Source organism: Acipenser ruthenus, chromosome 23 (genome assembly GCF_902713425.1).
Source record: "Acipenser ruthenus chromosome 23, fAciRut3.2 maternal haplotype, whole genome shotgun sequence".
Taxonomy (NCBI): Eukaryota; Metazoa; Chordata; class Actinopteri; order Acipenseriformes; family Acipenseridae; genus Acipenser; species Acipenser ruthenus.
In genome coordinates this window covers 26,494,876-26,511,665 of record NC_081211.1, presented here as the reverse complement: position 1 = coordinate 26,511,665, position 16,790 = coordinate 26,494,876, and the positions used below count along the sequence as shown (strand labels likewise).

The window sequence follows — 16,790 nt, the reverse complement described above, 5'->3', positions numbered from 1 at the left end:
ATACCTCCTCCCCCCCCTCACTAGTTTGCCGTCGTCATGCTGCTGCTTGCTGTAGGTGCAAATGGAAAAGCGTGGTAACATTTCTGAAAGTTACTGCGGCAAGTCTTGTGACTATTGGTGCTAAATCAGCTGATTCTGTTTCCAAGGTAATGCAGATAGAAATGCAGGCTACTCCAGCAGTGAGCAACATATAAAAAAAAAAAATAAATAAATTACTGTAATAGTAAGGTGTGGTGTTCAGTAGAATTTTCTCCAGTGCGAATTTATTTATTTTTTAAAGCAGGCTTGAAGTGGCTTCAAATTCAGTATCTGTAAAACGCTACTTTATAAGAGTATTTTCGCTATATAATGCAGAGGTGAAACATTTAACTACTGGAAGAACTATAGAAGCATGGGTCAAATGTGTTGGGATACAGAAATAATAATCTATCTTTTATTTTTAAATTAGGTAATCATATTTTATTGTAAGAATAGATGGATAAATTAACTTAATGTATTTGCACTGTATGTGTTTGTGAAAGTTTTGTATGAGCATTACACCTACCTCACATACCCAGATCACATACTGTACATGTGACATTTTCACACACAGGCATCTGACACATGCATATGTAGCGAGCACGGGGGAAGGCAGCAGCAAGACTGTCAGGTGACATAATCACACACAAAGACATAAGCCCGATATACACTCCTTGCAATGGAGCCAGCTCTTTTGTACAGCGGTATTGGCGCTATGCTTTAGTGCGAGAGGCCCCGTTTTCAAGCCCGACCTCCGCCTGTGTGTGGATTGCCTTGCCCTGTGTGATGCGCCTGCCTGTGGGAACTGAGGTTCGCTACACACATATGCTGCATGCACACGATTGGTCCCAGTGAAAAATCAGAGAAAGGAAGCACAGGAGAAGTTATCATAAAAGGAAATAACCCTTGATTCCTTGGACTATTGAATTGTATGCCGGTGGAAGTACAAAATAATATAAAGTGTGGAAAAGGAATTGACCAGAGTGGATTATATAAAAAAAAAAAAGTCAAAATCCTATTTTTGGCAGTTCAAGTCCAGCGTGCAAGTAAATATTCGAGATTAAGACAGAATGTTTATTTTCAATCTACTGTACTCTGTGTGTGTGTGTACCGTGTGCTAAATCGGTTTCCCCCAAGCCATAGTCTTGAAAAAGCTGTGCTAAGAAAACCCTGGTTATGGCGTAGGCTGATAAAAGTATTTGTGTGACAAACAAATGTTCAGGACAACAAATCGCTCTGCTTTCAGCGAAGGTATTGAGTTTGTGTAGAAAGAGAAAGTCGGGGGCTGATGTACTGTCGATACGCGTATCCTTATTCAAAATCTAATGGACAGCGAGAGTTTGCATTTACAGTGGGTTGTTAATAATCCTGTCTCCAGCATGGATAGGATATTCATTATTAACAAAGGCCTTGCCAGTGCTTGAATTAAATATAGCACATTCATATTCAATGTGGGGCCGATGGTCAACGCTTACTTTCTTTAGCATCCTGAAGCATAAAAGGGAAAATTTTCAAAAGACATCTTATCTCCGCATCATTATATAGTGCTATCAGCACATTGCATTTCGAGTGAATTTAGCATGCAATTATTGAACGATCTGATAACGCAACACAAATTCTTTATTGTAAAAGCTGCTGATTTTGACAGTGTATGAAGTAGTTCTGCTTTGCAAACTTGCTGGATAGAGAACATCTTATTCTTTTTGTTAAATTGGAGCATGTATTTTTAATATGGGGGTTTCCTTTGATTACTGACCGTTTTAGTGAGATGTGATCCCGCTAAGATTAAAAAGAAATACATCAAAGAGATGAACGTGTTGCTGATGCCTTTTGGGGCCCAAAGCCAATGTTCTTTCAGATTCAATTATATAGATTTTCTTTCTCTCTGTATTTGAAGGTAGATTCTTTGTAGCTGTGTAGCGTAAAGGAACAACGGAAATATAGGTCAGCAAAACAAAGAAAGAACAAAAATGTCTCTGAATTGAGTGAAAGATTATTCCCCCCCCATGTATTACCGACTTGGTTTTCAGACTTCCCATCAAGTAGAGAGGAAATCTGCTGTCACAAAGTGATCAATAAAAGGAAGCTTGTCTTTTTGGTGTTAGTAACTACTGTTAACATGGTCTTATTGACTGATCTTATCCCTGCTTCATCTTGGATTCCTCCCACTTCTCTTGAAATCCTGTGGCAGTAACATGTACTGTATACTAGATCCCCTTCAGGCACTGTGTGCACAATTGTACCATGATACATTTCCTATCTATGTATGTATCTATTTTATAATGCATATATGTTTTTTTTCAGAACTATGGCAGGGCAACTTCTCAAACTCCATAGAGTTAACACAAACTGTTTTCATTTCTTAATTTGGATGTGCATAGCAGTTTTTGGAAATCTTTGAAAATTCAAAGATGAATTTTTTTTGAAGACCCACAAAAATCTTGTTGTAAATGTGTCATGTTTTGGATATTCCCTTTTAAAGCCATTTCACCCCTTTGCTTACAAGTTTGAGTCTACTGTACATACTAGCTTTTGTCTATATTGATTCATATCTTTAAAAGAGAGCTACAAAGATAAATGGTTTTTCCATACCTCCAGATTTGCTTTTATTAATATTATTACTGGTTTATTATTAATCAATTAATCTTTATTGTATATAGCGCCTTTCATAGTATTAGTGCTTGGAATCTTTTAATTTCTTCAGGATATACAGATATTCAAATTAAACTCAAAAGACAAACTGCTCCATCCTGGTACATTAGCTGTAGGTCACAAGGTCAAAATGCAACTCGACCATTGGTTTGAGTCTGAACTCTAACTCATGAAGTCATTAGATACCAGGAAGGAGCAGGTCCTTATCTTCTGTTGCATTCTCTTTGAGGTATCTGCATATTCCTATTTCAAAGTATAAACTATAAGCAAAGATCTTCAACAGAAGGAAAGATATGTTACTTCTCCTTTGAAGCAGAAGATACTCAATATTGTTGTTGTTGCACTGATTTCTTTTGTCTGTGGCATGTGTTTGATATATGATTGCCCTTCATGTATTTTTCTTTTCTGTGTGTTGATATTACCATTGTGTTTTCCTGACAGTTTTGGCAAGCAGTCTGGGGGGAGAAGAGGCTGTGAATGCATCATTTTAGAGCCGTCAGAAATGATTGTGGTAAGTGGACTGGTTTCTGCGTGTTTATCAACGTGGTCCGTGTGCTGTGTGGTTGTATTAAAAAGTTCCAAGCAGCTTCTATTGGAAAGGTGCCATTACTGTACATTTTAAATGGGCAGCCATCCTGAACATGTAGGTTGTTTGCTTGCATAATTTTACACCCTAATACCAATGCTGCAGCTGAGAGTGTACCAGTGACTGCCATTATCGTGATTCAAGCAGGTTTTGACGCCTCCAGCTCTTGTAGGCAATGAGTACAGTAAATTAGTGTGACACATGGAATCCTGCATGCACATTGAAAATGGACAGTGCAAATAGAATGGTTTTGCATGGAAATTCTAACAAGCGGTGCCTGTGGAATGCTTGTGTCAATGCTGATGCTGCACAATGTGTATTACTTTTCTGTGGAACTTGTGTTTCCCTAGCATTGTACAGTAGGTATAACACATGCTCTTGGGGAATTGGTTGTGGGGCATTTATATTCATCCAGTATGGCTGCTTGTCTGTGCCATCTACTAGGTTTTGCTTATTAGCAACAATCTCTCTAAAAAAACAGTTTAGTACATTTCTTTAAAATGTTTAGGGAGTCTTTGACCCTTCTTTGGTTTTTTGGTTTTTCTTTTGCATGGATATACAATTGTCTTAGAGTGGTTGCTCCAAAAAGGGAGTGGAATTTATTTCAATAATAATGAATAATTACCCTACGAAGGAGTGCAGAATATCCATTCATAGGGGTTCATTTTTGTTTTCCTGATTTTTAATTTGCTTTGTGACTGGAGTCACGGAAGTGCATTCTGTAACATACTAAATTTGCATCTCCCTATTGCAAGTGAGTTTAAGTCATGATGGGCAGGTGTAGACGTAACTGAAGTTTCAGGAAGGAGGGACTGAAAAGTGAATGGTCACCTATCCTTCCGGAACAGTTTGTGCAGGGAAATCCAAGCTCGCATGGCAGGTGTTTAGATGATGATGATTATTTTTTTAAAACAATCCACTCATGTCATCAGATGTAACCCAGCTCATGACATGCTTGGCTGTGGGATTATAAATCGCTGATGTCAGCATGGTCAACCCCACGGCTCTGTGGGCAATCTACTGGTGTAATAGTAAAAAGGATCACTGCAGAGTAGGACTGTGGTTGAAAGAGGCTGTCTACAGAAGTGACTGTATGCCCCCATTAGGGGGCATACCAGGTGGACACAAAAGAAGGAAGCCCAGCAACAGAGCAGAATGGAAATAAGGATCCCATTGCAGAGAGGTTTGAGAGATTCCAGCTTTTACTAGGAGTATTATTAAATACACCCGAAAGTGTTAACTATGCATGAAAGATGATGAATGAGTTTGGAAACTACACCCATGTGCACACGTCCACACACACAATAAGGACTAATGCAATGACTGCATATTATTTCTGCTGTAGTCTTAGTGAGGTCTCTATTCTCATCCTGTAAAAGAGATTTTTTTTTTTTTAATTTATAAAAACACTCCTCTGATGAGCATATGATGAACATATACCATTTTGTTAATGTTCCATTTCTAACTGCATAATGAATTATGGTATGATTATGCTTAATGGCTTGTTTGTCATAATTATATGTCAGTTGAGAAGAATTGGTTTATTTAGTCACTTTGAATAATAGTTGTCATTAGTAACTGGGCTAGATTTGTATGCGTCATTGTTGACCCACGATTCTTAAAATACAGTGGAAACAATTGCCCAATGCTTGGCAGCATTTAAATAAAAAGAAAGCTTTCCCTGTGCAGATGTTTTTTTCTGACCAACGTTGTAACCATGCTTCCTTCTTCGTATGCTCTGTTTTGCTCCAGGTAGACTACACACACACAGCTGCTCCTATATGCTTTCAACCTTTTAGCTGATTTAATAGAAGGCACTTTTCCGTCTCATTGCCGGAAAACAACATAATTTCAGTTGATATGTTCAGTTAAGATCTGCACATTAGCTTGAGGTGGACTATAAATACGTATTTAAGAGTGTGGTAAGCGGAATGACTCACAGGGAGGTATTAACAGATCGGATACTTTCTCTTTAGTTAGGCCTAGATGTTATTGCATACTTCAATTCAAGCTGTTCCATGTCTCGCACTTTTTCTTTTTTTTTGTACGAAGTCCTTTCATTTACATAGTGAACTGCATTTACAGTCTGACGCAGTTTAAGTGATACAGGGATAGATCTGCCTGTTGAGGGCTGCTAAGCCAGGCCTGGTTCAGCGCTTGCCTCCGTTCCCTTGGATCAGCAGGGTGTAAAGCCCTTGAATGGAGGGCTGGTGATTGGTAAGGTCAAAGTGTTTTCACTGAGGCTGTAAGAGCACTGTGGCATCTTGGGATACGGAGCTCGGGTGATGGCATGCTGAATGTCACCCCTGCACTCATCTTTGGCTCTACACCCTGGGGCTGTGTGGTGGCCTGTGCTGATGCCACTCATAACCGTCACGCTCCTCACTCCCCATCAGTTGGCTTGTAGAACAAAGGGGCCAGCGTGAGGATCTCCAGCTCTCCATCACACATTTAATTAGCCATCTGCCTCATGGTGCAGACTAAGCCACATTTCATCCAAAAGCAATTCAGAGATCACCAGTGATATGAACAGCTATATCAAGAGACTGGACTGTACTTGCCCTATACTGTATATATCCAGAGTGTGCTTCTCCTGGGTCTGGATGTGATGGTCTCTTTGATTTCCTTGTTTAGCCAAAAGGCTCTGTCCAAGTCAGTAGAAGTCAGTAGACTTTTTGCTTGTCTTACTTATTTTGAGAAAGCGTTACGGAGAAGCCTTTTATATTATTATTATTATTATTATTATTATTATTATTATTATTATTATTATTATTATTATTATTATTATTATTATTATTATTATATTAGTAGTAGAAGTGTTTGTGTTTTTTTTTTTTTTTTAAAGAGAATAAAATGTTCGATAAATAAGTGCGTGTGTAGGGCAATGTCGGTTTAGACTAGCTTTGCTTCGAGAGGATATTTGTATATTTACAGTTTCCTTCCAGGAAATTGTGGCCTCTCTCTCTCGTTGCAGTCTTGCTATTTGTTAAGGCTTCAGACTGTTAGGCAAGTCTAGTTTCCCCTCTCTGACTGTAGAGGGTCTTGTAAAGGAGAGACAGTTGTGTACACTTGCTTTTTCTATATACATGTTCTCCTCATGAGTCTGCTTCGGTTTCACAGGCTTTCTGTAATATGGAAGAACTGGGTGTTTAATCAGGATCCGGAACATGTTTTTCAGGTGGAAAACACCAATGAGAACGAGGAGAATGCCTTGCAGCGGGAAGATCCACACCGTCAGTCCCGACGCAGATTCACAAAAGTCAACCCAAAGGGGGAGAGGCAGATCATCACAGACAACGTGGAGTCCTCCAGCTACCCCCTGGTAAGAGAAAAGCCTTCTTTTATAAAGTACTGACAGACCTGGTCTCATCCACTTTCAAAACTGTGTAGATATAATGCTGATCGTGGGTAAGAGCGCTACTTCATTTTAATGTTTTAATTGTAACTCACCGTAGCAACATGTGTTCCACAACGTGTTCCAGAAGTTTAGGGTAGACGACCATGTGGTATTGGATGTTAAAATGTATGCTATTCTGTACAGAAATACACAAGCGGAGTGTGAATAAGAATAAACAAAGCAAACTGAACTGTATTCAGATGTACTGCGTGATCCCATTATAATTAGAAACATAAGGCCCTTGACAAAGCAGGTTTACGAACTACAGTACTCGTCGTCCAGAAGGGATCTGAAATCTAATTACATTACTGTTCTATTTAGCTCTTCATTCTTGATTTATGCCCCAGGATAATAAGCCCACAGGAATCAATATGCGTCTTGCCACCAATTGGTACAAATAGACGACCACATTACAAAAGCAATCCCAGTTGCCCCGTGCTGGGCAAACTGATCACTTTCAATCCTTGGTTTAGCTTTGTATTTCCCTGAGCAAAAATGTCGAAAAAGTGGCGTGATCAGAATACTGCTAATGTTTTGAGGAGTTCTAGAATCTTCGGGATAATTTTAAAATATAAAGTCACAGAAAGAAAGAACATTCATGCCTTTTCATGTTGTGGTTCTTTTTGAGGATGAAAATGGTAGCGCAGAATAATGTAAGCAACAACATAGCATTCGTATTTGTACAAGATGGAACCTGAACCGTCAGCTGGTTTATACTACCATGCAGATCAATATCTCCTGGACTCATTTTTAACTCTAGCTTCAAGTGCAATGCTTTTTTATGTGCAGCAGTAAAGTTTCCTCTGCAGTAAAGATACTGACTGACAGACATCAGTATTGCTGCACTTCATTTAGTTGCAGAACTACCGGTATTTCTGAAATTGATAGGGGAGATAAGCATAGAAGGCTCACAGTAATGACAGTGTGTCATACGTAGCACTAATTACTTTAGATGTTTAACAGTGGAAGAAAAAAAAAATCTATTTCTCTAGGGGAGTTCCCACTCATAACCATTCCAGCTAACGTTTCAAAGAACCGTTCTGCCCCATATTTCATCATTTAAAGATGACAGTTCATTACGTTTTACTGTAATGCTGTTAGGCAATTAGGCCTACTCCTTTATGAGAGCATGTTCATCCCCTCCACTGTATCTTACAAACATTAAAACAGGGCTTTCTGTATTCGAATATTTACAAATGTCTTTCATTCACGCTTAAGCCATGTTGACAGTAAAATGGTACATATTCTATGCATTACAATATCAGAAACCTGATTCACTGCATTTAATAATTAATGTTGTATGATGTGTAAGCCAGGTGGCAAAATAACAAGGGGGTACTTCATTTTCTGACTGTTACCAGTGTGCTCCATCTGTGAAGTTTGGATGGTAAAATAAAAAGAGGAAATTTGCTTTAAAGACTAAAATACAGCATATGTTGTTGTAACAGCACTTTCTTTGTTCATATATGAATGTATGTCTGCACAAAGGATTCTGCAGATAAAACAGATAATTCCCATACATGTACTAGACAAGAGTAAGATAGTGAGCTGGAACATTAAACTGTCTCCTCTAAAACTATTTTCTTTTTGTGTCTTCCCCACCCCCCCCATGTTTTGTTACCTTGCTTGCTGGACACAAGGATTATGCTGATAACCAGGTAGGAAACTTTATGACTAATCATGACACATTGTGTAGTGTTTTCTGAGTCATCCGATGCACCACACATTAGAATAATTCAAATTCAAAGTCGGTGGACGGTGATTTCTTTCAGTTCTCCTACAGCTGAGACACCATCATGTGGGGATACTGTTGTTAAAGTGAGAGCTGCTATTTGGAACTGTGTCCATTGTTAGACTCTTGTAAGCTGACAGCATGTATGTGTAAGCTGAGAAAGTACTTGTTTAAAAACTGCTGTTAAGTTAAATTAGATCTGACTGCACTTTTAACAGTTGTTCAAGCCCTTGTTTGCACAACGTGTTTTATCCTACGCAAGGCATGAATGGGCATGAGTTGGTAAAGGTATGGATAGTCTTTTAAAGGGCAAACTCATTAGCTGGAAAAGAAAAGACTGCTACCCTATATCCTTTACTCTGTGTATCTTTTTTTATTCTTCATCTTCAAAGCAGAGGTAATTACTGTAGACACTGGAGGTGGTCCTGGGAAGTTCTTACATGATTATGAAGAGTCTGAGAAGGCCAATTGGGGAATCTAAAAACAAAGGAAGTCCCACCATTAAGACTGTAACAAGTCCGGGACATTTAGCTACTTTGTGCTAATATGGCGACCTTTTATATCCTTAGTGCGTAGGAATTGGTTCTTGGCCATCTGGATCTAAAATAATTTACCGCAGGACAAAATGTCCCAATTTACTTAGTAAGCCTGTTTTTTCTTTTTCCTTTTTTAATTTATGCTCAATATACAGTAATTAGAGTTTGATGAAAACAAAACTAATTGCATTATCAGGTGGGCTAATACAGTTACAATGATGAAATGAAGAGTATAAAAAATCAGAAAGAAAAGGTACATATTATTATTATTATTATTATTATTATTATTATTATTATTATTATTATCACTGCCTGAAACCCACAGGCTGTCATTAGGTAGCTTTGTACAGTATGAATATACATTGGTAGTGCTTAAAAACTTAACTAAAATGTGTTCTGTTCGTAAGGAACACGGTAAAGTTGTCAGACGCTGTAAAAAGGAAGATGATTTTAAGTTTCAGTTTGTGGTCACGTCGACGCAGAACACCACAGGACGTGGCAGGATGAGCTGTCAGTCAAGTCTGCGGTGTTTTGTTTCCGGTCTGATGTCTGCCTTTGTTTTTCCTTCTGTCTTCAACGATGTGACACACGGTAGACAAGTTTATAACAAAGATGTCTTGAATATTGAGGCTTGCATACTACAGGATAGGCTCTTCCTTTTAAAGCTATCCGTACTGATAAAGTGTCTTAGTTTTTAGCCTTCCGATGCTTGCTCGGGACTAAACCTAACAATTATTTTAACTACTACATTTTAGATTATTCAAATTTGTATTCAAACAGCATTATGTACAGGCTTGTTTCTTTACATTTCCACTTACACACTGGAATAAGTGACTTTTGAGGTCTTCAAAGGTAGTGTTTGTATATCCCAGTTAATCAAATAAACTATCAAATCATCAGATTGGTAGAGAAGCTTAAATAACATGTATATAATCTTTTCTAGTTTGTGTGTGTGTTTTTTTTTAATTTTATTTTGTATTTAGATGTGTTGAGAGGAAGCTGTAAGATGATTTATCCACCAATTTGGTTATTATTTATGTAGGATAGAAAATGAGGAGGAGATCCTTGTCAGAAAGACACTTGTAAGTTTCACTTTTAAGGGGCTTAAGAATATTTATTTAAAAAAAAAATGTAAATGTCAGCTGTAACGTTTACCTGTTATGTTTTCACCCTGTAGATTAGCATCACCATAGATGGCCTTCCCAACCCCCTGCTGCTGTAAGAGATGATAGCTCATGTGACAACACATTAACCTGGTCTACCGCCATCGCTACACATGCATTTTTCCCTTCACTGAAGGCGGCTAACTTGTAGTAGCGTGGTAGAGGAGTAATTCCACAAGGGGATAAGGTTCCAGTTTACATGACCAGGATCTAGAACAAATAATCTGAGAGTTCATTCATAGAACATACTAGCACTGTAAATAAAACAACTTTACGCAATGTAAAACAAATATTCTAAAGCAAAAAAAGTTTTGAAGGGCTTGCTTAATTTTGATTAACCTGCATCCTGTTCAAGTGCGCAAGTGCACAGATACAGACAGAGCCAGCCAGCTGCAGGGATTGTAGCAAAACTAAATGTTGTTGTGCCTTCTGTGCTGCTGCTGTTGCTATTTTTAGAGGATTACATCATCTCAGTCTAGATGGCAACCCCCCCTCGGGGATGGATCATATTTTCATTCCAGTTAGTGTCTTGAATCTCACTGATGCTATAATCAGGCTCGTTTTCATAGTCCAGCACAAAACAGTTGGCAGCAGCTGGAGCAGTCGGTACCCTATTAAACCCTGCAGATTAAACAATATGTCACTTTTGGTGGTCCCGCCAGGGCTTTGGGAGCAGGGAGGGCTCACGTCTCTCGCTCACAGATTTCAGGAACTGGGTGGGGACAGCTTTTTAAAACGCAGGAATTCCTGAGCAGTGTCAATACTGAGAGTCCCGGCCCTGCTTTAACACAATACACAATAAAAAACAAAACAGTTTTGGAAAGTTTTATAGTGGAACAAAATGGACCGGACATGCTGTGGCAGCAGAAGAACACAGCTCCCCAATCCCCAACCCCACTACTTTATCAATTTGGCAGTCAATATTGTTGATTTAATTGAGTTCATTAGGGCAGTGGATTGACAGCTAAAGTTGTCTGTTTGACTTCAGGAGGTACACCACTGGTAGTGACAGTTCACGGTTATGCAAAGTCTCCTGCCAGTTCTCCTCAGCCGTGCCCTGGAGGGATGTGCCTTGTTTGTTGTGAAGTGTGGGGATAGTTTTGAGATGTCTAAGTGATTAAGACATGCTCTATAGTTATTTCATTGTGTGCTCCTCTAGCTTTAGTTTTAATTAAAAAATACATTAATTATGCATTCGGTGAGATGTTATGCATTTTAGTTTGGGGACATGAAATGATGTGCAGTTTGCCATAGTATCATGCTGCATACAGAACTAGGAGTAACGTGCCTTAAATAAAATATGAGAAACAATGAGTGCATGCCACAGATGTGCTCGTACTCGCAGTATGATATTTACGGGGAAATGCAGACAGCCTCGCTGAGAAATATAATGCGCTGAAATCAAAATATATGTTCCTTGTGGTGGCTTTTTATAGCCGGGTAATTTATGTAATAAAAATCCTACTAATAGCAATAGTAGTAATAGAGAATGGGGGTCAGTTTTCTCACTTGCAGGCTGGTACTGTAGCCCTGCATGCTGTTCCTTGTGGATGAGATTCTCTGGGGAGTTACATGTGCTAGCCTTGGATTGGCTGGTGGTAAAAAAGGATGATGTCATCCAAACTGAGAAGAAATAGAATTTAGTTCCCATTATTGAGCTGGTGCAAGAATGGTTCAATGCATAAGACATTTGCATGCAGTAACTGAGTGTAATAGATTTATTAGGTCTTACAAGCATAATGAGAACAGAAATGTTTTGCTCTCAAGCAGACAGCACAGACAGGGAGAGGTTTCCTGCAGATGTAAACCTTATTTTTAGGTTACTTATTATTTATTTATTTATTGCTTCAGATAGGAACAGTTTTTTTTTATTCACAACAATAACAACATTGCATAGTGTGTGTGTGTGTGTTCAAGTGTTTTTTCTTTGGGTATTATTTTTGAGCAGTATGGGATAGTGTATCTTTTTGCAATTAGTCTTGTCCATCTAAAATGAGCAGGGATGCATTTCTTGTGTCTCTGGTCTACAATTGTTTCAGGGAGAATTTGACGTGTATTTTCTTTAAGAAATGAATGGTCCGAATCCTATAAACACACCATCTGTCATTATGTTTGGTTTACCCCAATCACTTGAATTGTAATGCGCGTCATACAAATGAATTCAGAAACCTACCTTATTATTTGTTTTCCAGCAGTGCCGGCTTGATATCCCCTCTGGGGGGTAAGGGGGATGACTTATGGTAAACTTACAGTATGCAAATGATAAGATCGAGTTTCAGTTAAAGAGCAAAGAGAATAGCAGCTGTATTGTGCATAACATTTGATTGAAGAAATGACAGCAGATGAAGGTCTGCCCCTGCTGAGATTTATTGTTATTTCTGGGTACTTTTGGAAATGAATGCAGTCCAGTTTATGTGTTACTTGATCAATAGAGATGCTCTTCTAGATGACTCTGCCGGACAGCCAAATGGTCTACTGCAGTGTCTCAAGCTCTCTCTCTCTTTATACAGGTGATGTCATCTTTTAGCTCTATTCTCCTCCCACTCTTCTCCTTATTAGATGTTTCATCTTGCAGTGCAGCGTCCAATCGATGGGAGGTTCTCCTAGGGGAATAACTGAGAAACAGCCAGAGATATATTCACTAGGAATTAGGGGAACTTGCAGCTCAGACTTGCTCTGGCTATGTATGGATAAGCATTTATTTGCAAGCGCAGCATGTAAATACTGGTGTGCATTATAGCTGGCATTTGTGCTGAATGCTGAGCAATGATGGTCATCAGTTGTATTGTTTTGTTTTTTCTTTCCTGCAAAGTCTCTTTTGGTGTCAAGGCAAAGAACAGTTTTTGAATAGTTAATTTTACATTAACCAAGAGATGGACACAAAGCTGCACAAGCTAGGAATGTAAACTGCTGTGGCGTTGCACTGGTGTGCAGGAGAATTATTTTTTTTGTTTTGCTTCATGGTGCAATGACTGCATAGTTGTTTTTTTTTTTTTTTTTTTACCAGATGGTTCAAAAGTGAACTTTTGCAGGTGAATAATTGAAACCCGATTTTGTTTGGGATTGCTATGAAAATCTAGAGCATGAGCAGGAACCTTCCTAATTCTTCAAGTGGATTGCAGCACTGCAGAATCATTGGAAATGGTCATTTTATAACCTGCTATTTACCTGCCTATATTTAAAGAACTGGCACTAGAGAGATACAATACAGACTCATTTAAGCTAAAGCTATTTGGGCTCTTTTTTATTTTCCTTCCTCTCACCAGTGTAAGCACTTTCATGTCTAAGACAGGTCTGCGCTATTCCTCACATGCTGATAATTGACATTGTACAGAACTGTGAAGCAGATATACATGTTCCTACGTCAGAAGAAAGTCTTGGACTTTGAGGTACCTTCCATTGAAATGGTTTCTGTTTCCTGAGACGACGACTCCTGCAAAATCTCTTTTGTAAAAAGAAAAGAAAAAAAAAACCCTCAGCTTTTTGTTTTCTGTGTTTGGAAAAGGAAACTTTCCCTCCCTGCCCAGGAAATGGCTTTCCTCGTCCGTTGCTATGCCAACTGCTTGCAGCCCTGGTCCTCAAAAGTAAGCAATATTGAAACGAGTACTGTGTGTGTAATGTATCCTGCACTTTAGGCACAGTTCTATAAGACTGCATTTATCTTTTTTCTATTTATGAATAATAAGGCATTTGGTATTGTATTGTCAGGTGCTTGTCTGAGAATTAGAATATGAAGTTAAAATTGGCAGATGGGCTAATTAGAATACTGTGGTAAAAGATGAGATATACTGTTAGCTTCGGTATAGTCATATTTCTCTGCCAACGGAATTTTGGTTTGTGTATTCTCAGAGAAAAAATATATGTGTGCCTGTTGATAATGGCTTCCACTGTACATGCTGTCATGCATCTGTACAAAATACTGAAAACTTTTATATTCAATTTTTGATATCGTAATTATTAAAGAGACTATAGTCTTTGTTTTAAAATAGCATTTACATGTACTGAAAAGTTAGTTCATTGTGTGATATGAAAAATACTATATATATATATATATATATATATATATATAAGCAGTATTTGGGGAAGCAGGTAAATGTAATGCAGTAAAAGTACTGCATAATTATTATGGCTATTGCAGAGTCCACAGTGTTCAAAATAATGAAGTGTTACAGTATTCAGTTGTGATTGAGCTGTTGTGTTTATTTGCATAGTGGCAATAGTGTATATTAGATTGAGTTAAAAAAGACTACAGTTATGTACTTTCCACATGTGTTTCTCCGATGAATGCAGCATTTTTAATAAAAACGCATGCCACTAGCTACGCACGTTCAGCAGTGGTGTAGCTGGAAAGCTGAAAAGTAATTGTTTGAATCTTTTCTGAATCTGAAGGGAACTGTGGGATGGCATTTAGCACTGATCCTGTCAGTCTCCTGCAGCCCCAGGGCTAGACTAGTCTCCACATGTGTCACCCCAGCTCCCTGTATTAATTACAAAGAAAGAAAACAGAGCCCTGCTGAAATCTGGAGCCTGGCCTAAAGGGTTACTCTGTGTGTGTCTCTGTCTCGCTCTCTCTCTCTTTTTCACTCTTTTATTTCCCTATACAAGATGAGTGTTTGGTTAAGAGTTGTGTGTGTCAGACATTCTAGGCTTGTCTGACATTTAGCTTGTCTTCTGTACACTGGAGGCAACCTGGCAGCCTTCAACATGAATGTGAAATTGAACAGTAAACACAAAATGAGAACTTTCTGGAAATGAACCATCTGCATGGCTGAATGGGAATTCAGTTTTGCTGCTGTTAGCACCCCATATAGTGTGTGTGTGTGTGTGTTTGTTTGTGTGTTTGTGTGTATATACAGGTCTGTGTGCTTGCATAATGTTTTAATTTCACTCCTTTTAATACTCCTGAGTATTACTGACCCAGTGGCCTGTTGTCCTATATTAAATATAGACAGTATGTGTTTTAATTTGTTAATGTCAGATGATGTTGACATGATAGTAAGTGGCAAGTGAATAGCAGAGGGACCACAGGAGCCATGCCCTGCATGTTTTAAACACAGATCCCAGCCTAACGGCCTTCGTGTGGGTTTATTTGTTTATTAGTATACCTCTATGTACAACCCTGATGGAAGCAATTTGACAAAATTCATAGTTTGTCTTGCATTGTCATTTATTATTATTATTTTTTTTTTTCATAAAATCATTTGAATGCTGGCCCCAGTCTATATGAAAAAGCAAGCACAGGGCACTCGCCCATTCCCTATAGATTGTTACAGTGTTTCTAGTTGGGACGCCCATGGTCTGCCTATATCTCTGCAATGTTATGGACAGTAAATATGTGAGTTGTTAAAAAGCAATTCCAAACTGTTGGTTTGCTCGTGATGTGGTCATTTCATAACTCCCATGAAACTGTGATCTCCTAACAGGCCTTAACCCATGACGTACCTTTGGGCTAAATAAGTTACAGTATGTTAAAGCTTGCTTTAAATTATGTATTTAGTTTTTTAGTTTCAATATCATCAGACTATTTTTGTTCCTGTATTGTGGAAGAATAGGCATCTATATTACACCACTTTCCCATGAAACAGCTCTGCTTTCTTCTGCTAGATTTTCCTAACGCAGATTTCCCATTCAGGTATTGATGTTGTATTTCAAGGTGACAAATGAAGGGCGATATATGTTTGTTATTTGATTCTTTGTTTGCAGCAGTGAGTGTGTGTTTTTCTTTTTTAAACCTCCATTCTTTTTCTGTATCGCTGCAGATAATCCACGTCAATATTTTTATATATTTGTCAAAATCAGTGTCACTTTCATTGCAGGATTCTTTTTAAATTGCATTTATAAGAAATGTTTCCCTCACCAGAAATGCATTTCCTTGTCAGCGAACAGTTATTAGCAAGTAAATCAAAACCAAGTCGTGTCAAGCGAAGAGGAGCCGAGAGGTGACTGTAGTTAATTTGTTATTAATCAAATAAGATTGGGAGACTAGGGACTCTATTCACAAATCAGGGACTGATTACTGATTATGGATTTATTATTATTATTATTATTATTATTATTATTATTATTATTATTTCTTTCTTAGCAGACGCCCTTATCCAGGGCGACTTACAATTGTTACAAGATATCACATTATACATTATTTCACATTATTTTTTACATACAATTACCCATTTATACAGTTGGGTTTTTACTGGAGCAATCTAGGTAAAGTACCTTGCTCAAGGGTACAACAGCAGTGTCCCCCACTGGGGATTGAACCCACAACCCTCCGGTCAAGAGTCCAGAGCCCTAACCACTACTCCACACTGCTGCCCTATTATTACATTATCGATTTAATAAAAAAAAGGTAGTTTAAATACATACAGGTTCCAACTCTGATGTCATATATAGATTACAAGCTTGGATTTACTTTGGCAGTTATTTTTAATCCATTGCAGTCAAACATTTAGAACTAAACAAACAATAACAACAACAAAAAACTCCCTCTTTCCACAATAACGGACACTCTCTGAGGTGAGGTATGTAGATTTATTAGGTGAAAATGGGAAAACCATAAATTAATGAATGCCAAATCCACCGGTGAACACTTTGTGTAATTAAACAGGTTTTGAAAAAGAAAGGCAGCTAGGTAGAAAGCTCAGTTGCAGGGTGTCCCTTAAGAATGGTCGAACTGGCGTTCGCTTTGTGGCACCGGAAAAAACAAAAC

At 38.3% G+C, this 16,790-nt stretch overlaps 1 protein-coding gene across 19 annotated transcripts in view; it reads left to right on the top strand.

The window, feature by feature from the left end:
* The window catches only part of LOC117964607 (rap guanine nucleotide exchange factor 6-like), a 74,614-nt gene that overhangs the window by 18,242 nt on the left and 39,582 nt on the right, over window positions 1-16,790 (top strand). For 10 of the 19 annotated variants that reach the window (XM_058997018.1, XM_058997014.1, XM_058997008.1 and 7 more), the window contains 3 exons: window positions 3,112-3,181; window positions 6,435-6,578; window positions 8,294-8,311. In XM_058997018.1, the coding sequence (XP_058853001.1) occupies window positions 3,173-3,181; window positions 6,435-6,578; window positions 8,294-8,311 (171 nt within the window). In that variant the 5' untranslated portion in view covers window positions 3,112-3,172. Of the gene's footprint in view, window positions 1-3,111; window positions 3,182-6,434; window positions 6,579-8,293; window positions 8,312-13,116; window positions 13,669-16,790 lie in introns of those variants that run through there. The other 9 variants (XM_058997015.1, XM_058997009.1, XM_058997021.1 and 6 more) reach the window with 2 other exon arrangements.